The sequence below is a fragment of the Rhagoletis zephyria genome, unplaced genomic scaffold (genome assembly GCF_001687245.7).
Source record: "Rhagoletis zephyria isolate East Lansing unplaced genomic scaffold, Rhagoletis_zephyria_1.1 Rzeph_scaffold_00061, whole genome shotgun sequence".
NCBI lineage: Eukaryota > Metazoa > Arthropoda > Insecta > Diptera > Tephritidae > Rhagoletis > Rhagoletis zephyria.
Window position 1 is genome coordinate 111925 of NW_016157145.1, and position 25209 is coordinate 137133.

A 25209-nucleotide genomic window follows, 5' to 3' on the forward strand; every position below is an offset into this window, starting at 1 on the left:
CTCCAAAAAAAACGCAAAAATTATTCAAGCAAAAATAGCATAAAACTTATCAATAATTTACCACATTTGTCAAAATCTAAAAACTTTGTGTTGTCTAACTTAACAACACTCACTAAAACTTTTTTCATCTAATTTAATATTAGATGAACTTTGAAATTCCTATGCCAAAATTCCACTTAATTCTTCAGCTATTTAACTAAACTGCTCGCTTTACAGCATCTCTAAGTTCTTGGGCGCTTCACACAATTTCCTGTATATTCTAAAGTATAAAAATAAATCAATTGCGTTTTTCATAGCTTTGAGTATAAACAAGCACATACTTACATACCTATCTATAAGTCGAGGATAAAGTATTTTTAATCTTACACCCAAAACTAGTATATTTGAAAATTCCAGAGTAAAAACTTAACTGGAGTTTAAACTAAAGCGATTAAATGACAACAAACCTAGAATATTACTCATACGCCGTGGTGTGCGATAGTGGAGGAAATATGAAAAATGCTTTTGTTTTAAGTTAAAAGTTTTATCAGGCAGATAGCAGCCGTCGCTGGTTGCCATGGAGCTGCAAGTTGGTTAGGATATCCGTAGCAGAGCTGCAGTAAGGCAAAGGTAGTGTTGTGGAAAAGTGAGAGAGGACATATTTTTATATGGAAACTAGTAGTATGTGTTAGTGCTAGTATATTTGTGAGATTTTTGGTTCACTATTTTGCTTGTAAGCGTTTGTCGTTCAAAGCATTCCTGCTGTTATCAGTTTTCAAGCGCAAGCAAGTTTGAAATTTTTTTTTTGCTTTTAGGTAACAATAGGCTTTCTTCAAAGTGCTGCTACTGGTACTAGTGCACGGTTACCCTTTTTTTAACAGCTCGAAAACTTTTTAAAATAATAGGGTTTTGAGATATAAAAAATCCTCAAAATTTAAAATCGCATTTAAAGATTTACACAATTTTTTTGTATTACTTTTCTTTTTTAAAAGTAGCAGTTATATACATACATAGTTTTTAGTTTTAAAATTAATTATTATTTATAATAGTGTTTTATGTAAACGCGAGAAAATTGAGAAAAAAATTGTAAAAAAACATTTGAATAGTTTAATGAAAAAACGTTGAAGTTTAGCAAAAGCAAATACTTTTTGAACAGTAATCAATTTTAAAACAAAAAATTTAATATGTAGTTACAAAGTTACAAAAGATTTAGTATGTGATTATAAAAAATTGTATGCATAAATGCAAAAAAATCAATATGTTATTACATAAAATGTAATATGTAATTATAAAAAATTTTATTGTAACAAAAATTCATGATTTAGGTTTACTGAATTCATCTTTTTGCAGTTTTTGAAAATGTGTAAATATTTAAAATTAGTTAAAAATTTTATCCCCAGTTTAACCTATCAATTTTAAAATTTATCAGACTGTTAAAATTGATTGGTGCAACCGGGCATAGGGGTTTTATTTTTATCTTATTTTTTGAATTTGTATTATTTAATATTTTTGCTTTATGTGTGTAAGTATATCCGGTAAAAAAAAATGTATTTGAAAAAAACCTTGATTTCAATTGCAAAAAATTATATTTAAAAAAAAAATTAGTGAGAAACACAAATTAGCAATTTGTATTTAAAATATATGAATTTAGTATACAAATTTTATAAGTTAAAAAAATTTTATTTTGAAAGGAACTTCGTTCGTATGTTTAGAATAATTTTTTTAAATATTTTTATTAGCACTTTAATTTTGTTATTTAAAAAATGCAGGAAGAAGTAAAGTTGTAATTTTTTAGTTTTTTAAAAATATTTAAAACTTATCATCTCATAAATTTCGAGTTTTGTAAAATTGTTTGCTTATATTTTTAAACATTTGTATGCCTTTGCAACATTTTAGTATTAAGAAAAAAATTTTAAAATATCGTTAACAATTTTTAAAATTTGGATTTTTTTTAATTTGCGTACCACTGTTGTTCTTTGTTCTTTAATCTTGAATCTGCTACTGCTACGAGTGCATAGGAAAGTCTAAGAAAGAAGTAGGCTGAGTGGAGGAGTAGATAATGGTTAAGACATTTTGGGATAAGCGAATAGGAAATAAAACGCCAGCGACAGACATATACATACATATGTTTATATATGTAAGTCTACTATGGAAGCACAAAAAGCGAGAGATCTATGCAGCAGCGGCAAGCCGTTTAGCCAGAGCAGGAGCTTAAGTAAAACACCAACTGTGCCGCTGACTAGTGAAATCACTTAAAGCTTAATAAAACTTGCGAAATATTTGACATGCGAAAAAATAAAGCTGAAGTTAAAAAAAAAATAATTATCCAAAAACACTTAGGCAGACACGCAAACCCACAACAAAGTTTGCCGCTAAATCGGAAACAAACAAAAGCGTGCGTGCAAGTAGGAGTGTGCAGGTATGGCGTGTGAGCAAAATTAAGTTGCCAACCGCTGGCAGCCTCTCCTACGCTAGAGACTGCCTTTGCTCAACTCAGCGCAGCTCGACTCAACTCAACTGAACTCGCAAGTATGCCAACTATGCCACTCAATCTTTTCTCGACCTTATCAATAAAGTGTGTACCGACAACAACAACAACAATAATAATAACGGCAAATGCTCAACTACTTTCAAATTGAACGCACACACACTTAACCGAGTATAAGCTTCTGTTATGCTTTCACATACTTTTTAGCAAGCTATTTTCAATATGAGTGGCAGTTGCTAAATTGCCTGTATGTGGCATGCCGCTTAAGATGGCGAACTTAGTGCTATTTGCTGCTCCTGGCATCCTCTAACATTTTGCCACCTATTTTTGACTACATATCTATTTACCCCAACGCTATGCTTGGATGCAAGCGAGCTGGAGTGAGGCAAGCAAACACTGACGGAAAAGTTTCTTAAATCATAGCAAGCTCTATTCACTGAAGAAGAAGCACAAGTAGGAGCATCATGCTTTTGCTGCTCAGTGAGGCAGCTGTGGCATGTCAAAGTAAGTGGTTATAGAAGTATGTGGCACTAAAGTGCCGTTGTCTTTGAGAAGCATCTCTTTTTTTAGTATCTATTTTTTTGTGCTGATACTTTTTATTAATAAATTTTCTATAAACTATCAACTTAAGTTCGAAACTCTTCAGTGGTGCATAGTCGGTAAGTGCCCTTCACTTAAGGCAAATTCAAAGTACATTGACGCTAAGGCAACTATTGCTGGTCTTTTGTGGTTGAGTTGCAGTGTTTGGCATAATATTTTCGTTGTTTGACTTTTGCATCTGGATACAGGATATATTGTAAGAAGACAATCTGGCATGCTCTTTAGCAAGTATTTCTTCCGGTAAATCTGATAAAATTCAAAAATATAAAAAAAAACTTTAAGTATAAAAAAAATGAATAAAAAAATAAAAAATAAACAAACAATAAAAAAAGAATAAAAAATACAAAGAATAAAAAAACAACAAATTAAAAAAAAAAATTAAAAATAAATAAAAAAAAATCTAAAAAACAACAAATTAAAAAAATAATAATGAAAAAATATTAAATCAAAACATAAATACATAATTTACGAGTTCAAAAGAACGATAATTAAAAAATATAAATTAATAAACAACAAATTTAAAAATAAAAAATTCAAAAAGATAAAAATTCAAAAGTATATAAAAAAATTTAAAGAATTTAAAAAATTTGAAAGTCCTAGACCACGCACCCACCCCTTCCAAAATTAAAGAAAATGTTTTTGATTGTAAAACGAAAAAATATGAACTACCAAGTCGGGGATACTCTATCTTTCGGTTGTAGTATCGCCTTCAGTTTAACACATTCCCACTCGGTGCCGGTGATTGATAATACAAATATAGAACATCCCCGACTTGATAATTAGTTTTTTTTCCATTAGAAAGATTTTCTCCTTTTTAAAACATTTAAGTATTAACAATAAAAACTGAATTTGAAAAAAGTTAGTATGCCGAAGAAAAAATATCGTTATTGAAATAAACGAGAACCTTTAAATTTAAAACATTTAGATTAGAAGAATTTTATTATTTAAAAAATTCTGTCTTGTTTTTTTTAGCAAGGCAAAATCTCACATCGCAATGTGCATTGTTTAGAAATGAATATTCGAAAAAAACGCTTTTAGCGGCTTATGAAATTTTTTTAATAAACTTTCAACAAATTTCCTAAAAACATTCATTTTTAAATAGTTAAATTCAATATGACAATTTGAATCATCCTGAATACTTGCTATAGCTTCTAAAAGTAATAGTGCCACTTTTTTAACACACTTCCAAAAGTTTTTTCTAAAAAAAAAAAAATTAATTAGATAAAATCTTACATTACATATGTAGTGAATATTCTGAAAATAAAAAAAGTTTTTAAAAATATTCTTTTAGCACATTTCTAAAAAGTTTTCTCATATTCTCAAATTTCTTGCATTCAGAAGGAAGCGCTCGATTTAATCCTTTTTTGAGGGAATTATATTTTTATCAAAATGTGTCAATATGTATATTTAATGAAAATTTTTGTCATCAATCTCAGCCAAAAAGCCTAAGGCAATCATTGCGGTTTTAGTTTTAATGGGAATTCTTATGAAATTAAAGTTATATTTCATCTACTAAAGCATTTAAGCAAAATTTATGTTTCACGTATGTACCGATTAACATACATACATACATATGTATGTACATATAAGCACTCACACAGCCAACACATGAAATTCAAAGCTTAAGCAGAAAAAAAACGCCTACAGATATGCAATAGTCTTTGGAAGCATACAACAGCACAAGCATCACCAGTTCATAGTATAAGGCACTTAATTGCCTAAACGAGCAATGTAATAAAATATGGAAATGTTTAATAACAGAAATTTATGAGTGACAGCGACGGATGCTTAATTTTTTGCAAGGTATTTCTGGCTGTTTTTTTCTTATTCTCCTTATTTTTGTCTGCTTATCATTGCGCCTACAAGCTGCTAGAGCTTTGGCAAGTGACAAAACAAACATAAGAGCTTAGGCGTACATCCGTTGTATATATTCTCAAGTACGTACATACATATGTCTGTGCTCAAGGCTTCATTGCCACAAGTCGTAAACAATCTGTGGCTTAGCACTTGGCAGCAAGCGGATAATCCGATGATAGGCACACATGTGTCAGCAAATATTTATGTACAAGTGTATATGTGTACATACATATGACTTTGTGGGCAAACAAATTGGCAGGCTTATCTTTGGTAGCAAAGAAAAACGCTTCGAACTTTTTAACACAAAAACAAGCATATGTCCACACATGCACACTTCAGTGGCTTGACTATGTGCGGCCGTGTGTCAGTGGTCAGCGGGGATTTGGTGAGAGAAAATTGTATTCTGCATTGTTTTTAGATATTTTTTTTTTTTGCAAACAGTATGTACGTATGTACATATATAACATTGGTTTACTTTAACTTGGCATAGCCTAAAGAATCAGGCCCTCGATTTGTTTCCAAATGATTTGTTTCCTTTTTTTAACTTAAATTTAAATTTAAATTTAAAGTTAAATTTTATTCTTTTTTATTATTAAAATATTCTTTTCATTCTTAAATTTTATGAATATTTGTAAATTTTATGAAAATTCTTAAATTTTAAAAAAATTCTTAAATTTTATGAAAATTCTTAAATTTTATGAAAATTCTTAAATTTCTTTGAAAATTCTTAAATTTTATGAAAATTCCTAAATTGTCAAAAAAACTTAAAAATTTTAGCATTCATAAAAGTAAAGCAAAAAATTAAATTTAAAATTCTTAAAATATTTAAAATTAATAAATTTAAATTCTCTAAATTTTTAAAGCTTTTAAGTTTTTTTGACTACTTTTAGTCGTCGTAATTTTGTATACATAATACTAAAATAATTTTTGGCAACTTCAAATGCTTGCACAAATTTTAGAAAAGTACGTAAGTAAGGATATTTCAAAACTAGTTATATTTTCATTTAAAAATCCTTTCTTTTAAACGTGAAAACTCAAACTATATTATAGAAAATTGGACACGTCAATGAATACTTTGAAAATTTCAGCACTTTATAGGTTCTTTTTTTTTTTGAACAAACGTCATTAAAAAAGTTTAAAGAATATTGAAATGAAAGGGTAGCAAAAATTATAACAATGCTATTAAAAAAATATATATACAGAATTTTTAAAATTTTTCTAACTATTTTTTACATAAATAAAAAATGTTAAAATTTATTTATTTTTAAATGCCGTCAGAGCGAAAATAAGTTGTAATTTATGCTACATCATTTAGTTAATTTTTCGATTCGAAAGTTTTTCCTACAATAGTGCATTTCAGTTGAATCGGTCGCCTGAGAAAATAATTTAACAAAAAATTGAGCCATAAAGGATCCTTGGCACCTACCTTTTTCATTTCATATCAATATCATATTTTCGATAGCATTTTCCGTGAAATTACTAATTGGTAGGAAATGCTGAACCGTGTGGGTGCTTTGATTTTTCTGTTATTAGAACAATACGAATACTTGGTCCGAACCGACTGTAGTGGCAAAAAAAGAGAAGTAAAATAGCAATTTTTCAATATTTTTGATATCACCTTTCAAAAAGAAAATGTTTACAAATATTTCGAATTTCAAGAATACCTTATGGAAATTCGAATGGAAATGAAAGTTTCTCGCTTTACTGCAAATAAATACACGCCCTCACAAATAGCGCACCACAAATGTAAATGGAAAAAAGTCTAGAACATGCTGATTTAGCCAAAAAAAAAAAACTAACAAAGCAAAGTCAAGGCAAGCGAGCAGAAACGAGCAGTCACAGCAACGGTAACAGCAAATAGAGCAGCAAAACGAGAAGAGGCAAGTGAAATCCTTCTGTCAGTCATCGCAAAGCAAAGGAAAAACAGAAGAAAACACAAACACAGATACTACTATCATCTGGCAAATGAAAAGGTTGCGTAAACGCACCGGCTGTCTGCATATGCGAAGAACTAATTGACCACAATTTGCTACAGACATGGAAGTATGCAGTTGAAAGTTAAAGTGTAGAAATGGGAAATGTAATCATTTTACAATTTTCAAAACTTGTTTTCAACATAAATGCGAAAAACAGAAAATCACACATATCTACTATTTTAAAAAATGAAATGTATCTGAGCGGGAGCTGGTATGCACGCATGGCCAACAGCTTCAATTTGAATGCCAACGTGTAAGTAAAATTAATTACAGGCCGAACTGCACTGCACGTCCAGTCAAGTGAAGGTAAGGGCAGTCAGAACGGAAGGCAAGAGGGGTAAAGACAACAACACAGTCCAGATAGGCATCGACGTGCATCGCCTTTAAAGGATGCACGGAAATTGCGCTCAAATGCAGATGTTTCAACTGAGCAAAATGCATAGTTATATACATATATTTAAGCCTTTATTTCCCAGTATGTTAGGGACAACACAATACACATGGGTAATTTCAAGAAAAAAAGTTTGAAATATATTCCAGAATACAATTTTTGAAAAAATGTTCTTGAAACTCTGAATATTCAAAAACTCTGAAACCCACCAATTGAGTTTTTTTAACTACAATTTTTTAATTTATTTTTTTACACTAAACTTGAACGTGTAGTTTAAGTCAAAACCTGAAAATAAAATTTATTTTAAATCTTTTCAATTCTCAAAATTGACGAAAAAAACGAAAATTTTCAGTTACATACTTTTTCGATAATACTATGTATTTGGTTTACAAAAGCCAAAGCGTAAACTTCCTCTTTGGAAATTAAATTATTAAATTATTTCTTTAACTGTACCTTATAAATCTTGAATGCACAAAAATTTATGCAATATAATCATTTCTTTGAAATGGTTAATTCATTAATTTGAAATTTTTTTCACAATTTTCGAAAATATTTAAATGTGCAAAAAATCGCCCAGAATTTCAAATTTATTCAACTAAAATTTGAGAGAACATTTATTTTATTACTCTTTTTTATATAAAATAGAACTTTTCCAAAATTTTAAGTTGCAATTCTTGAAAAAAAAAATCAAAACTGAATAGACATTAGAAATCGTACATTCCTGAATTTTAAATATTTTTATTTTTTCAATTTTAAATTCATTGCAGATTTTAAATTTTTTTTAACGTTTTACTGATTTTTAAAGTTACCCCGAAGCTCTTAAAGCTTAATAAAAGTTTAAGATTTTATAATGAAATTTGTTTAAAAATCTCAAGTTTTTTCAATAAAATTTCAGCATATTTTAATAAGATTTTTCAATTTTTTAACTTTTCAATTGAATTTTTAAATTGTTCACATCACATCTTTAAATTTTTAGCAAATTCTCTAAATGTTTCAATAAAATTGCAATATTTTTTAATTTCTAAGACACATGGATTTCTTTATTAATAATAGAAATATTATGCTTTTTTAGTAAATTTTTAACAGCATAGGATCTACTGTTTTAAAACTGAAATATTGTAATTTTTGTTCTGTCAGCAATTTCCTTTTAAAATCTTTAGACTTTTTCCGGCCTCAAAATTCAAAAATCTACTTTTCGATACTCTTCGAAAAATTTTAAGTGCATAGATAAAACTTGAATTCTGAAAATAACTATGCAAAAATCTTAAATTTCAGGGAAAAAATTTCAACACTTTTTGATATCGAAAAATTTATTAAAAAATAATAACTTTCATGTAGTTATCTGAATTTTCTACTTATTGAAAAGAAAAATATAAAAATGTTAAAAAAACTAAAATAAAAATTTGAAATTGGATTCTCATAAATACTTTTTCCAAAAAACTCAAGTATGGGACTTTCTTTAAATAAAAAAAAAAAACTGGCCCATTTATTCCAAATTTAGTATCTACGTATGTATGTACATTTGACTTGAGAACAAAATCGCAAACTTGGAGGTACAAATTGGCGCAAGTAGGCATTTACTCTCGAATATGTAAGTTCTTAAGAGGCTCCGATTCCGTATGCCACCATGGAAATTGCACAGCCTCAGCTGCGTATAGCGACACGGCAGCGCAACATTTGTTGCTTTATTTGCATGACGGCTGTTACAGCATTTGTACGGCAAGCTCAAACGTATGAATGCAAGCTGTATTTTCTGTGTTTCCCATTATTGTTTTGTATCCTAAAGGTAGCAATACGGAAAATGGGGACAAACGAAAATGGGCACAGATGTATTAAAATGAGTAGATATAAATATGTATGTATATAAGTATGTAAAGGGAAATGGGAGCAAACAAATGAAAGTGCTATATAAGCAAGAGTGAGATATGATTGAGTAGATATGTATGTTTAATATCGCTGCCTAAAATCATACAACCGCCAGTTGCTGTGTGTCCTCACGGCGATCCGGAATGCCAGGAATGGACTATGTTTGTTTGTATATTGGCATATAAATACATATATGTAGTACTTGTACGCAGTGACCAACTTTTGCAAAGTTGAAGCTGCCAGCTAACCAGCATGCAGTTTAAAATATAAAATAAATACGAAATATAGCAATAAAATAAAGATTAAAAAAGGAACGCAAAGAATGGCGCGCGTCTCATCCTCGCTCATGGTTTTTGTTATAAAACGTGCTTAGCGCTTGAATTGTTTTCGTATTTTTCTCCACTTAACTACACATGGATTTTCGTTTATTTGTTGAATCTTTCAACTTGCGCTTGCTACTACTTTGCTCACTAAATCTTTTTTTTTTTGTTATTATTATTTGCTACTTGTTTATTTGGCACTTTGCCGCATACTCGGTCTATTGTCTTTTCTTATAAGGCATTAAGGTTGTTGTTGTTACTATTGTGGCATATTGTTTGCTGGCAAAAAACTACAAATACAATTGGTCTGCTAATTAGTTTTTCTTTTCGTTTTTCACACCAACCGACTGAAGCAGGCGACAATGGGCAATGGCTTAGCTGAAGGGCGTCAAAGTTGCAGTTGTGAATGAAAGCCAATTGCTTTGAACATATGAGTATGTCAATTAACTGTATGCATCTTTGTATAACTGACTTGAAGCGAGAATATGCAGGATTTCAAATTAAGTGGGATTACACTTTCCGATTTTTTTTTAATATATATTTGCTTATTTATAATAGCTAATTTTTTTTTTTAATTCCTAGTTCGCACGCTTCATCAAATACAATTTCTACTAGTTAATCCTTTGTCTTCCCTGCACTCTTCTTACTAACTCGCCACACAAACATGCTGGCTTCGCAACAGTTGAGTAGTTATCACTTCTACATACATACATACATATGTATTTACATCCAAGCCTCTACGTCGCCTCGTCAAAAACCAACGCTACTATGGATCACTCTTTCTATAGCAGCTCCATTGATAGCCACCACTTTCAATCATATCTTCCTCTTCTAATATCCACCATAATCCTTTACTTTGTTTTCTTTTAATTAAAGTGCACGCTGAAGTTTGTCATTCTATTGAAATATACACTTTCTGTGTAAATAATGAAATTCGATTAAACAGTCTCGAATACAAATAAATCCGCTTTTAATGATGGTAGTGCATGGGAGCAAACCACAACAACTAAGTTAGCAATAGTTTTTTTTTTTAACAAACTGAGAAGCATTCAACAATTATTTCTTGAATGCAAAAACTCATATCATAGCTAGGGTGGCAGTAACAAATACGGTTGGAGCATTGAATATCAGAAAGATGACGGATATCTAAAAAAAAAAAGTTTCAGCGGTACGTACATATGTATGTAGCTTATTGCGACTCAAAGTTAAATAAGTAGTTAGATAAAACAAAAATTTATTATAAAAAGGTAACCAAAAAATAGTTCCGTGATACTAATTGAATTTGAGAAAAATTAAAATTGATTTTAGAGAAAGCTTTAAAATTTGAAATGATTTGAAAAAATAAATTTTCAAAATATTTGCACTACCGGCAAAAAGTATTGGCACAGCACCAATTAGTCACAATATATACAAAATTTGTTTTTCTAATATTTTTCCGCCAATTTTTTATACAAATATAGTTCATTCTACAGCAAAAAAATATTAAAATATAATTCCTAAACTTTGTGCAAAATTCACGAAAATTCAGCATGCAAATTTTGAACTTTTCAGATTTTTTAGAATTTTGTAGTATGCAGATTTGATTATTTTAATAAAGTACAAGTTTTAAGTAGCTGGGAATTACCGTTGATTTTGGGCAATTTTTTTCACGCAAATCAAAATGTATCGATATGCCTACATACATATAATTATATTTATCGAAACATTTTTTATTTATTTATCGATAATGCTGCAGACAGATTTATCGATACCACCTTCGATAAATGCTTTTTAGCGATATCATAGTCGAAATATTTATATTAAGCGAAATCGAAGCGAAATCCGATACCGAATTCGATATCCTCTTTTCTAGTACTCTTGACAATCGCTAGTCAGCTAGTCAGAAATTTCATTATTAAAACCCTCTGAAACTATAGCAAAGTTTAAATATTAATTTCTTTTTGTCATTAGTATTTAGAAACACGCCTCAAATGTTATGGTAAGCACTTTTTTAAAACAAAAAATTTGTGTTAAATTTTTTATTTTCTGCTAGGAATATTTGATTTCTGTACAATGAAATGTATTGAATTTTGTTTTGAAATTTTCATAAACTCCAATTTCGCATTTCTCTGCTGCACATGCCAATTACCGGCGTTTTCCCCAAGGCAATTTGCCACTTTCGACAAGAGAATATTACAATTTGTCGAAATTTTTTGCCAACGGTGTCAATTGCAGTTTACATTTTAATTAAACTTGAAATACCCAAACGACGAATCGAGTCTTGTCGAGCGTAGCCTAAACGTCAATAAATTACAATATTTTGCAGCAAGCATAATGGCTCACATAATCACATGCATACATCCGACACACATACATACATATAAAGGCCGATAATGGATGGCATTTAGTCAAAATTTTTCATGTCAATACACGCATCTTACATATATATGTTGCTCATACGCAGTGGCACACGCACACGCACACCCATTGACTACACTCATAGAGCAGCAAGTCTTGCCAAGCTAAGCTAAGCAAGGAACTCCGTTGGCTTTTCAAATATTTACTGCAATTTCGAAAAATTTCTCATGTGTGTATGTTACAGCGTGCGTGCACTCTATGCTCCATGTGTTATAAGTAAATTTTTGTTTAATAATATTTTGCTTCCGCATGTTCCACATACGCCCCCGGCTGCGCGCGCTCGTATCCAATGAACGAAGCGTGTAGCCTGTCTTTTATATGACAAGCAGGCAGTCGGCTGGACATACCAACTTGTAGATGCAATGTGTGCAATTATGAAGTGCTCGGACATACTCAAATGTTGTACTGTTATGTAGTATACGAGTATTTTGCATTTCCATATTTAAACTTTGTATTTGCTTTTTTTTGCATAGAATTTGTAATATATATTCATAATATTGAAATTTCATATACATACATATCAATAACTATGCAAGTATGCTAGTTAGCAACAAGCATTTATGTAATCATACTATGAGTATATTTACGTAAGCATTTATTATGCAAATGCGCACGCTCGAGTGCGGCTTGTCAGTCACTTTGCCAACAGTTTGCACAAGCAAAATGCAAACACACTATTGGAAATGCAGCAGCAACAAAACGGATGCGTGGCGTTAGTGAATGTGGCTATTAAATTGATTGCAACAAGCTGCCAGTCGGTGGAAGCTTCACAAGTAATTAAGTGTATGTGTGTGTGTGTGTGAGCGTTTTTGTGTCTATATTTGAGTAAATAATTTTTTGGTATTTGCTATTTCTCATATTAATTGACAATTAGCTTGCCTACTATAAACATAAAAAAACCCGGCCAATGCTAAATATAAATTATTTGCAGCAAAAAATGCCCCTTAATACCATGTAAGTAAACACACTGTAAAAAGCATTTGCAAAAAAAATCCTGTAATTGCAATTTATATAATGCGCATTTATGTCAGACAGCAGCTGTTGCAAGTCGCAAATACGTCCATACATACTTGTTAGCTATCGTAAGCATGGCAACATAAATACGCATTGAGTAATTGCTTGCATATAATACAGTGAACTATAACAATTTTCACGGTAGTAAATTCTGGGTCGGTTGAAAAATGAACGTATGAAAAATTGCCATAAATTTTTGCATATCAAACTTTACAAAAAAAAATAAGAAATAAAAATTGGACGAGTGTGATCTCAAAAACAGGAACTGCGTTTTTTTTACTTTTCCAGGATTTTTTCACTCATTTCTACTCAACTCATCGACATGAAGTAGATTCCATCAGACGAATTGTGTTTTCATTAATAAGTGTTTTTTGTTTAATTAGCCATTTTTCGACATCTCAACAGTTTTTGTCTCATAAACTGGAGGTGCTAGAAAAGTTTTGTAAATGAATTTACATAAAATGAGCAACAAAATTTATAAGTATCGTTTCCGAAATTAAACTCAACTAAATTTTGTAGAACGCTGTTATTAAATAAACATGAGTGGCAAACAATATCACTTTGAAATGGGCGTGCTACGTGTTTACGAACAAATTAATCGATATTGTGATCAATATATGTACATATACTGTTATCGGAAAAAAAATCGGTATTAAAATTTTACGCTGGTGCAATCTGAGGCGTTTCCCCATTATTAAAATAGCGAAAAATTTCAGGATGTGTTAGACCTTTTGCAACACACTATATGCTCATATTATGAATCAACAAACCAGCTTAGCAGTGCACCGACAACACATATCATAACTGCAAGTTTTAAGCACACATATACGCTTGCACATATATAGGTACATACATTTACTATATGCATATCCCACCAAATCCTAGCTTATTTCTATGTACTAGTACATAATGTACATACATAAATAGATGTGCATTAGGGCGAATCAATTTTTCTTTTACTACGCGATTATAGCATAAAAGGATTCTACGTGTAATTCCAAGCAAATTTTCTGGAGAAACCATAGGTCTAAAATCAATTTGGAGTTTGCCAAATTGCGAAAATATGTTTCAAAGAAAATGTGAAAATTTTCACTGTTGCGCACTCTGGTGGAAGTTTTAAGAAAAAAATAAGTGCAGGAATGGATTCCTCATACCAAAAAACCTCTTATAACATGTTTCTCTAAAAAATGTAAGCACTTCTTTACAACAATACAGCAAAATGCTAAGAAACCTATTTTCGCAATTTGGCAAACTCCAAATGGATTTTAGACCTATGGTTTATTCGTCAAATTTGCTGAGAATTACACGTAGAATCTTCCTGTGCTATACGCTCATAGTCAAAAAAAAAATCTCCCATACAAATTGATCCGACCTAATGTGCATACATATATATTTGTATGCGCACATCATTTGTGTCAATACAACGCCAGAGTGTTGCCAAGCATCAATATGCCAACAATCGTAATATTCATAAGCGCAAACAAACATAAGTGCCCGTATGTGTGTAAGTACATACAGTGACTCAAACAAATGACCGCGTGTTGTTTTTTTTTTTAATATTCTTAATGGTTTTCGAGCCAAATTTTTTTTATATAAAAACACCGTCCAAGCTTTAACCAAAACCACATAAATCACATTTTTAAACTTTAAACAAAATTTAGGAAAATTCAACAAATCTTCATCGAAATTTAATCGCAAAAGCAGTCTCCGAAAAAAAAAATCCAAAAAATCAACGCGATTTTTAGCTGGTTTGAACTTGCACTTTATAAGACTAAAATTGTATGAACTATAAAACTGCATACCCAAAAATTTTCTAAAGACTCAGATTAAAAAGTTTAAATTTTGATGAAAACTTGTTGAGTTTTCCTAAATTTTGTATAAAGTTTGAAACTGTTATTTATATGTTCTGTTAGACGGTATTTTTATAGAAAAATAACGAAAAAAATTTTGATGTATTATGGAACGAATTTCCGTCATCCCTTGTCAAATTTGGTTTGGAGACAAACCGGTTTCGGCGTTGTGCCATCTTCAGTGTCATTTTTCGTTCTGCATAATNAAATTTGACAAGGGATGACGGAAATTCGTTCCATAATACATCATACACCCACCCTGTCGGAAACAACAACAACCAAAAAGGAAAAAAATTTTGCTAGGAATAATTTAAAAAAAAAATCAACACGTGTTCATTTGCTTGACTCACTGTATGTATTTACATACTTACGCACTTCAATATCTAATAGCGCAGCGCTATATTGTTTTTATTCTCCCACTCACCGAGTAACGAGTTAACAACTCTCATTGCACTCGCCCTCCACGCTTTGACATAGCGGAGACATAAAGCGGCATTTGATTTGACATCAACGTCGCATGCATGAATTATTATTGCATTCATAGTTTTGTTTGAAAATATTATTTATGTATAAGCTTGCATGAATTCAATACAAAGCCGCTTTGAGTGTTGCAAACGGTTTGTTTCGCTGTTATTGTTTCCTGATGCCGCCATTGAGTTTGTGTCGAAAAATGCTGGCTTACCACTGCCAAATGCTGCCTGCTCCTTATCACTTCATAGTGCGGCTGAGCTTGTCACTGAGTGATGTCTTCGAACCAAACATTTACAAATATTGACGAAACTTACACAAGCAATGCGGGAAAGAGAGAAAATTTCTTTTCTCCCAACATAAATTCCTTGCAATATTCCTAATTGAATTTTAGGTACTCTGGTAGTAATTAATAGAAACATATTGGTACAGTTCTCTCGTGGAATCTCCGGGACTTTGACGAATTCTCATCCACTAAAAACGGAGCTAATGGGCTGGTTCACCATAAACAGAAATCGAAGAATAATAATAATAATAATAGATAATAATAATAATAATAATAATAATAATAATAATAATAATAATAATAATAATAAAATAAATAAATAAAAAACACAAAAATAACAATAACAATAAAACTTCTATATAAACTAAAGTAACATTTTCAATAAAATAAAGCAATACATTTGAATAAAAATAACATTTAAAAATTTATATAAGAACTGTAAAATTCTTATTTTCAATTTTAATATATTTAAATTAAATTTAATATCAATATAATATATATTTTTTACTCTTTTAATTATAATTTTTTTTTTTTTTCGTTTTTTTTTTTAATTTCTTTTTTTTAATTAATTTTTTATTTTTTTTTTACTATCTATTTTGTAATTAATTATTATTTTTGATTTTTTTCCTTTTTTCCTTTTAAATAAATATATCCAATAACAATTAAAAGAAACACAACAACAAAAGCAAAAGCAAAAATAAAATGTATAATATTTCATCAAGACCAGCTGTATGTAAGAAAGATAAAAGCTCTTGAAGCATTAAAGTATGCACTGAGACGAAAATATCCTTTTTCTTAAATATCAGACATTTTACTCGATTTATTCCAACAAAATTGAAGTAAAAGGTATGGAATTTTAAGGAAAAGCAATTGTTTATTTTTCATTCATACGGCCCAATATGTCGCAGAGCAAGCACACAAGTTATTAAAACACGCATAAACATGTTTCTAAAATATAATTTAAAAAAATTAAGCTTTTGTCCCCAAAGCAAAATATTAAAAAAAAATGCCATAAAAACTGTCCAAACTTTCTGCAATGGTGCGCCATGAAAATCTCTTAGCGCAGCAAAACGGTTATGCCCAAAAAACACATAGCCATTACTTGACAACAGCCGTAGAAATACAGCAAAAAGTCATATAAAATATTTGTGGAATTTTTCTTCTACTTCCCAATTTTTTTTTACTGGGATTTCAACAATTTTTTTCTCCGCTCGAAACGACGTTGATGACAGGCGCGCAAAATTATCACCGGTCAGACTAATGCAACCGCAATAAAGCGGACGGGTGAGATAATGTGACAGCCAGCGCGAATGGAGTGCGGCAATAAAATATGTATGAAAAGGAAAAATAAACGTGGAAAAATGTCCAGCATTGTGAAAGCGAAAGAGAGTAAGCATTCAAGCAAGCAAGAAAGAAAAATCCGCAAAAGTGGAAATCAAAGCTGACCATGCGAGCTGACATTGCCGGTAACTAACCCTGTGACGCAGAGCGAATGATAAAAATTACCGGATTTGTAAAAGCGCGTGCTAAGCTTTATGTTATACGAGTAGGGAAATCAGCCAAACCTCATTGGTATTTCGTGAAATTTTGCACCAAATTTGACTTTTATTGCGTGCCGACATCAGTGCTTTTGTATTTTTAAGGCTTTTATGGAATGCCCATTACTGCTTTGCTGGCACTTATTTCGGAGTTTGTTGCGACACAAAAAAGTTACGAGGAAAGCTGAAGAGTGCAACAGGAAATAAAGCACAGAGGGAAAAGTGAAAGTTGGCAAAATGATAGGGTGTTTTCCAGTCCTGCATGCGATAGACTAGCTGACCCACCAGCAACTTGTACATCAAAATATAGCTGAAGCTGTACAACGATGGCAAACCAGCTTTGTACAATCGGCGTGGCTTGCCTATTTACTTTTATTGTTGTTGTTGTGGGTGTGCAATAAGCTAAAGAGCGAAATACACCACACAAGCGGTTTGACAAACCAAGCGAAATTTCCCTTTGCTTCAAGCCATTTGTGCTGTGTATGGGGGTGTTTGAAGGTTTGACAAACCGCCGTCAAACCTTCAAACACCCCCATACACAGCACAAATGGCTTGAAGCAAAGGGAAATTTCGCTTGGTTTGTCAAACCGCTTGTGTGGTGTATTTCGCTCTTAAAGGGCAGTGTGGAGAAGTTGGTCGGTTGGTAAGGATGAAAATGGCAGAGTACCTATAAGTAGGCATCAGATGTCCCGGTACAAACATGCATGCTCACACATACTATTATATGTACATATGTATGTATGTGTGCCCAAACAAATCGAGTACATGCATTATCCTTGATGGCGCTCACAGAGAGACCGCATTAAACATTAATAAACGCATAGGCGGTTGCAGAATGTTTTGACAGGAGGAGATACAACATAAACAGTGACGGATTTGGTCGCCAAGAATTTCGAAATTGTTCTGCTCAAAGTTTTTCCCAGTGTATGTAAAATATGAATACTACAACTGCGAACCGATAACAATAAATAAAAAAATCGATAACAAAAATAAAATCGATAACAAAAACAAAATCGATAACAAAAACAAAATCGATAACAAAAACAAAACCGATAACAAAAACAAAATCGATAGCAAAAACAAAATCGATAACAAAAACCAAATCGATAACAAAAACTAAAATCGATAATAGCAAAATCGACAAAGAAAACAAAATCGATATGGAAATCCAAATTGATACCGATAACTAAATAGATAACAATAATTGAATTGAAACGATAACTAAATCGATAACAAAAAACGGAAAAGGGTAATCTCTACTATAATCGTTTTATTTCAGGTTAGAAATTCAAAGCTTATTCCATTAAAATAATCACTTCCGGGGCATTCTTTCAATACCGCCAGACTTTTGACAAATGCTGACTCCATATTAACGTTTTTATTTCCGCCACTGTGCAAACATATCTGTAGAGAACGACCGCTGACATTCGAGCTATCAGTTCTGAATATGTCACGCTTCACAACTGTACTCTGTCTGAGTGCCCCCATTCGCTTTTGTCGCTTTGTGCCACTCATCAATTCAGTTTGTGCGATTCGCAAGGTGTGTGTGTGTGTGTGTCTGGAAGCAGCCGCTGCTGGTTGGACCTGGCTGCCTTTTGCTTTAGTACACGTTACCGACGTCCGACGCTTGTTTTTGATTGCCATCCACGAATTCTTGTTGAATTATTGCCGCTTTTTTCTGTCATAGAAATTTCTTTTTCTCACAGATTTAAAAGAGAATAAAAGCCAAGTCAAAGGAAGGAAGGAAGGAAGCAATGCAATACATTAATCAAGCGGGTGGATTACAAATGAATGGTATTTTTTTTGACATTGGTAGCAACAGCACATTGTTGGAAGGAAAATCAGCGAATTTTTGAATTATGCGGGAGTGCTTAAAAATTGAAGTGTTTATTTAAATTTATTAAAAACAAATTTAAGAGGGAAATGGTGAAAAAGCTTTTAAATTCCAAAATTTTCTAAATACATATTTACCATGTAACATACCTAAAAGTATACTACTTGCGTTGTAGGTGATTATAAAGCTTACTTTAGCCATCCAATCAAATCGCTAAGAACGAAAACTATAACTATAAAGGAATCGATACCAATAGAAAAATTTTTAACTAAAAAAAGAAAATTTTTAACTAAAGAAAGTTGATAACGATAGCAAAATAATAGAGATAAAAAATTCAATATCGACAACCAGATCTGGGCGATAACAAAATCGATAGCATAAATAAAATATAAAATAAAAGTAAAATCGATAACAAAAATAAATCGACAATACAGTTAAACTTCATAATGAAACTAAAATCTATAACAAAAGTAAAATTAATGAGCAAGGTAAAATAGATAACAAATGTAAAATCGATAGCAAAAATAAAATCGATAACAAAAATAAAATCGATAACAAAAGTAAAATGGATAGCAAACATAAAATCGACAACACAAGTAGAACTGATAACAAAAGTAAAATCGAAAACTAAAGTAAAATCGATAACTAAAGTAAAATGGATAGCTAACGTAATATCGATAACTAACGTAAAATCGATTCGATAACTAAAGTAAAATCGATAACTTAAGTAAATTCAATAACTAAAGTAAAATCGATGACTAAATTAAAATCGATAGCTAAAGTAAAATCGATAGCTAAAGTAAAATCGATAACTAAAGTAAAATCGATAACTAAAGTAAAATCGATAACTTAAGTAAAATCGATAACTTAAGTAAAATCGATAACTAAAGTAAAATCGATAACTAAAGTACCTAAATTCGATAACTAAAGTAAAATCGATAACTAAAGTAAACTCCATAACTAAAGTATAATCAATAGCAAAAGCAAAATTTATAACAAAAGTTAAATTTATAACAAAAGTAAAATCGATAGCGGCAACTCCTACAATCTTTGTAAGGTAACAAAATCTATAAGGAGTTGCAAAAACTAAACATAACTTATAACAATAATGTAAATAACGTGAACGACAAAAAAAAATCGAATGCTCTCAAATCTGAAAAAAAAATCTTTATATTTTGGTAATTGCATACTTCGTATTTCAGGTGCAAAATTTTGAAAATTCAGTAACTCTCAGTGACAAAAAAGTTAAGGCAATTTACAGAAATCCCGCTGCAATTAAAGTGATAACATTTTTGGTTTGGCAATTTTATTAAATTTTTTATTAAACTTTTGGTCCTGCACGAAAATTCATTGACAGTTGTTGCCTTTTTGTTAAGCTGCAAACTTTTCGTTCAACTTTAAATTGCCAATTAAACGTCGGTAAAAATAAAGCCCCAATCACTCATCTCGATGAATACCAAAAATATTACCCTCTATATACCAAAATTAAAAACCAAATATTAAATAAAAACTTTTGTGTTAAGTCTAAAGCAAGCTTGTATGAAGCTTTAGAAAAAATTCATCCACACATGAATACTAATTAACTCATTAATATAAATTCTGGGACAATGTTAGCGTTTAGATTGTATGAATATTTAAGTATTTACACAGCAAATACTACATATCACCAGTCCAGTACATACATATGTACATATGTACATACTATGTAGATACATATGTGTATGAAATATGCACCAGGGCAAACAAAACAAATCTCTGTTAGCTAATTCAGTTGAAATGGCCCCAATAACAACAGCATAAGTTAGTCTGGGCCACTCAGAACTTCGGTCAAGCTTTTCTGCATAACCGCGGTGTTAAGATATTTACTAAAAAAAGGCGAACGTTTCTACTCTAGCTCAAAATACGTAAAGGTTGGCACAGAATTTGTATTATCTCTTACTAAATTTGAGAATTGAACAAACTGCTGAGTAGGCGAAAGAAAATATATGTAGCAAATAAATAACAATCATCGCTGACGTACTCAATGTTGCATAATTTTAGGTGCTATGATTGCTAATCTACTGCCAGAATTCCACTCGAAGAATTTTCCATCGCCTAGAGATGGCGGTAATCATTATAAAAAAAAATAATAATAATAATAAAAAAGATAATTAAAAAAATAATAATAATAAAAAAGATAATTAAAAAAATAATAAAAAATTAAACAATAAATAAGACAAGAATATTAAAACAAAAAAGCTAACAGGTTAAAAACTTTAACCATTAAACAAAATTAAAAAATATATAAATTACAACATACTTACTTACAAAAAGCTAACAGTTTAAAAACTTTCAACAATTAAACACAATTAAAAAAATATAGAAATGACAAAATACGTAAAAAACAAATAAATCAAAAATAATAAATAAAAATTGAATTGAAAAGTTAAAAGTAAAAAAATTTTAATAAAAATATCAATTCAAAAAAATTTTATTTTAAAAAATTATTTTTAATTAAATTTGAAAAAATCCATTTTAAAAATCCAAATCTTTAAAAATGTATTAAAAAATTAAATTTTTTGCAAATGCTAGTTTTTTAACATTTAATAAAATAATGTAATAATCAGATATAGTGTTTTAGATATAAAAATTATTTAAATTTTTTTATCTTAAAATTACTTTTTTTTTGTCTTTTTAAAGCCAATTAACAAATTTGTAATCTTGTTAAAAGATTTTTTTACATAAACTTTTTTCTTAAAAATGCAACATAATAATTTAAAGAATCGTAACGTTTCTTCTGATATAAATAGTAAACTACTCGTCAATCTAACAAAAAAAAAACATTTAGTTCTCTCAAAAATTAGCAAGGGAAAATATTACAAATTCTCTAATTTCAAGTTTTAAAACATATTTAAGACTCTTAAAACACATTAACGTTAAAAAAATAAAAAATAAAAAAGATTAATCAACTTTTCTTCATATTTTTGGGTTTTTTGATTTCTAGATTGCCACAAAGAAACACCAATAAAAATAAAAAAAAATAAAAAATGTATACTATGGTTTTGGTTTTTGTTTCTTCTTAAAACATTAAAAGCGTAGTAGTTTACAACTTTCAAACTTGTAGAATTTTTTTAATAAAAAAATTTATTTTTTAGTAAAAAATTTAAATAATTAAAAAAAAATGTTTTATTTACTTTTTAGTATGTACTTATGGACATACATTTTGTTAAAAAAAAATACATTGTTTACCTTTATGAAAATTAAAGAAACCTTTCAAATTCAAAAAAAATTACTTTTCAATTAATACTACTTACTTTTCAGGTCCATGGTGTTTATTTTTTTATTCATATTTTTTCATCCCAACATATTTTAATTTTTTAATTAATTTTTTATTGATAGTATTTAGTATTTACTTTTTAACCGACTTCCAAAAAAGGAGGAGGTTATCAGTTCGTCGGAATATTTTTTTTTTTTTTTTTTTTTTTTNCCATACTAATTTGGTTTAGATCCGATCGTTGGATCATGAAATATATAGATATATATATTTCTTTTTAAGTCGGTTTTTTTTGCTAAAAATTACTTGTTACGTTATATGTACATATCTAGTTTTCATTTTTTTAATTTTAATCGTTTTCCATTAATTTCAACTAATTTTTTTCATCCCAGAAAATTTTACGTTTTCATTTGTTATATCATTTTTCAATTAAAAGTACATACTTTTTATGATTCATTTTTTAATTATTTTGATAGATAGATTATGAAAAAAATTCTGTCCCAGCCCAAGAAACAATAAATTTTATTAACAATGCAAAAATAAATTTTCCTTTTATTTCCAATGACTTTTTTAATACATATTCGTTTATGTATTATTGTGCCTACTTTTGACATAAAAGCTACATTTCGCAGAATCTACACTCAACTTTAAACTTTATTTGTTAGTATTACTAAGTAATGTTATTCGAACAAACGTCTGTGTCTAAAATAAATAATTTCTCTTATATTTATTGAACCACTCAATCAGAAAATCTATTAGAATTAAAAAAGCATTAAAAACGCGACTCGACATAAACTTAAAATCTTGAACATGGATAATGAGAAATTCTTTAGTTTAGAGAAATGCAGACTTCAAGTGAAAACTTAAAAGGTAGTGACTAAATAAGTGCAGACATTTAAATTATTTTAAAAAGAATTATAATATCATTTCTTCCAACTGCGCTGTAGAGACACTAAAATGACGCACAAAAAATGACGAGGAGCGTAAACTTAAGGCCGTGTTATGCATACTTGGCATTGCTTGAGAGTTGTCACATAAGGAATCTGTTAAATGAGCTTCGCGTGTAAGCGGTTACCCAACGCACAGCATTACATACGTAAAAGTCTGTTGGTTTTTGATTTCTACGTAAAAATGGTATAGCAGTGCATGCAATGCCAAGTATGCATAACAGAGCCTTTAATTTTGAGGCGTAGATATTCCATTTATCAGGTAATTTTCCCAAGATATTTTCATTTTAAGTTTACATTGCGAATGAAAAAATTCAAATTTTAATATGAAAAATGTTACTCATACGCCATATCGTACATACTCGTATGGGTAACATTATTTCCTTATTTGACGATTCAAAAGTGGTTTATTTATCCACCGATTTTCATCATTAGTTGCTTGATTTTTTGGCAACAGAAAAAGTTTTAATACAAATAAAAAAAATTACAAAAAAGTGTTATTTTTTAATTTTTTCCCGGTTAAAGTTTGAATTTTATTTATCAAAAGATCCATAATCTACGACCAAAAATTAAGTTTACGTGCCTCGGCGTTTTTTTTTGTGTCATTTCAAAACTTCAGATTTTCCCTACAGCGCTATTAGGTCTTCAAAAAATGCTGCTAAAACATGTCATAGTATGTTAAAGGAGCTTATTAAAAAAAAAAGAAAAAAACTAAATTGAAACAATTTAATTTTCAGAAAAAATTAAGAAATTTTCAGAAAAAATAACTTAACATAATTGTTGTTTGTATTGCTGAGCATTATAAGTTTCAATGGCCACGGCTAGTTTGCACAAATTCCATTTGTTCCACACATTCAAAAGCATGCTGTTATTTCAGCGCATAAAGTTTGCACCTTTGTTCGTCACTTGCTCCGCGCTTGCCTCCTTATCGCTTTGTCATCGACCGACGCCTCTCCTTTCCTTCCACGCAACGTGCCATCGCCTAAGCTTTGACACGCTGACGAGCATATTCGAGCGCCGCTGCTAGTATGCGCTTCTCCAACACGCGATATTCCAGCACCATTGCCTCCACGTAGCAGAAATACAACTCGCCTTTCTTGTATGCAGCCAGCTGCTCCTCGTCCGCCTCCAGCGTGGTGGGAAAGACGCGCAGCAGCAGCATTAGACGTGTCTGCAAGTACTGCCATGTCTTCGATTCGAGCGTTGTCTCGAGCGCGCAGTCGATATGCAACAGATCCATGGCACGTTCGGAGGTAATCCAGTGTTCCAACTGCTGTGCGTTCATGTTGAAAACGCGCACGAATGCCAGCAACTCAGGTGATATGTAGGTGGGCGGAGGCAATACCTTCAAGTCGGTATTCTTTGTTATCTGCATTAGGAGAAGTAGTTTGGCGCGTTGCTCGAAGAGCGGATCCGAATTGCCCAGACCGAGTTTGATGCAAATATAATCCTTCGGATTGGTGGGGTTGATAAAGCTGTGTGTTGGTGTGTGTGGCGGAGAGAGGGAGAAATAAAGATATAGAGAAAGAGTGGTGTTGTTTATAAAAAAAATTGCTAAGTTAAGCTGATGATTTTGGTGCAATGAAGTAGTGGGAAGATGCCCAACCAAAGCGCTGCGTGTACAAATGAAGTTGGGAGGAAATAAGAGCGAGGGGAGTTTTCGCAAATATCCACAAATTGGACGCTTTATAGCGCTTAGGTTAGTGGGAAATGGCGATCAAAATTGTGGCTTCCAATAAACTTTCCGCATTCACCGAGTATTACGTTCGTCAAACCACAGAAAGAGCAGTATGAACTACTGTGAAAACGATGCTCGAATCCCCTCTTAGACTGCCACTCTGTGGACGGTTAAAAATTCCACGAGGTCCACCACCGACCTCGATAGGCAACTTCAAATGACAAGAAAATCTTTTCGTAATATAAGTCGCCTTTTGAGAGGCAATGGCAGTTCTTCGAGTGCATTTCTGGCATGGAAAATTTATCTCACAAAATCTAATTACACTTTTATGTCAATAAATTCTAAGATTAACAATCACATCGGGTTTCAAGGCGGACCTCAATAATTTTTTTTGTACTTGCCAATGGGCCAACGTCCAGTTATCGTGGCTCTTAGCTTGACTATTTCTTTTCTCGACCTATGTCTTG

The 25209-nt window shown here is 30.8% G+C and overlaps 2 protein-coding genes across 3 annotated transcripts in view; one reads left to right on the top strand and one right to left on the bottom strand.

Annotated features, from left to right (window-relative positions):
- The window catches only part of LOC108370045 (cell wall protein DAN4), a 104079-nt gene that overhangs the window by 53470 nt on the left and 25400 nt on the right, over positions 1 to 25209 (top strand). The gene's annotated exons all lie outside the window — the stretch shown is intronic.
- Setd3 (SET domain containing 3) overlaps positions 23596 to 25209 on the bottom strand; it is a 29667-nt gene continuing 28053 nt past the window's right edge. Inside the window, exons 3-4 of one of the 2 annotated variants that reach the window (XR_001848590.1) lie at positions 23977 to 24539; positions 23596 to 23939 (exon numbers count right to left, since the gene is read on the bottom strand). Coding sequence is in view for 1 of the 2 variants with exons in the window: in XM_017625291.1 (XP_017480780.1) it covers positions 24047 to 24539 (493 nt within the window). In the remaining variant the exon portion in view is untranslated. Of the gene's footprint in view, positions 24540 to 25209 lie in introns of both variants that reach the window. The other variant, XM_017625291.1, reaches the window with a different exon arrangement.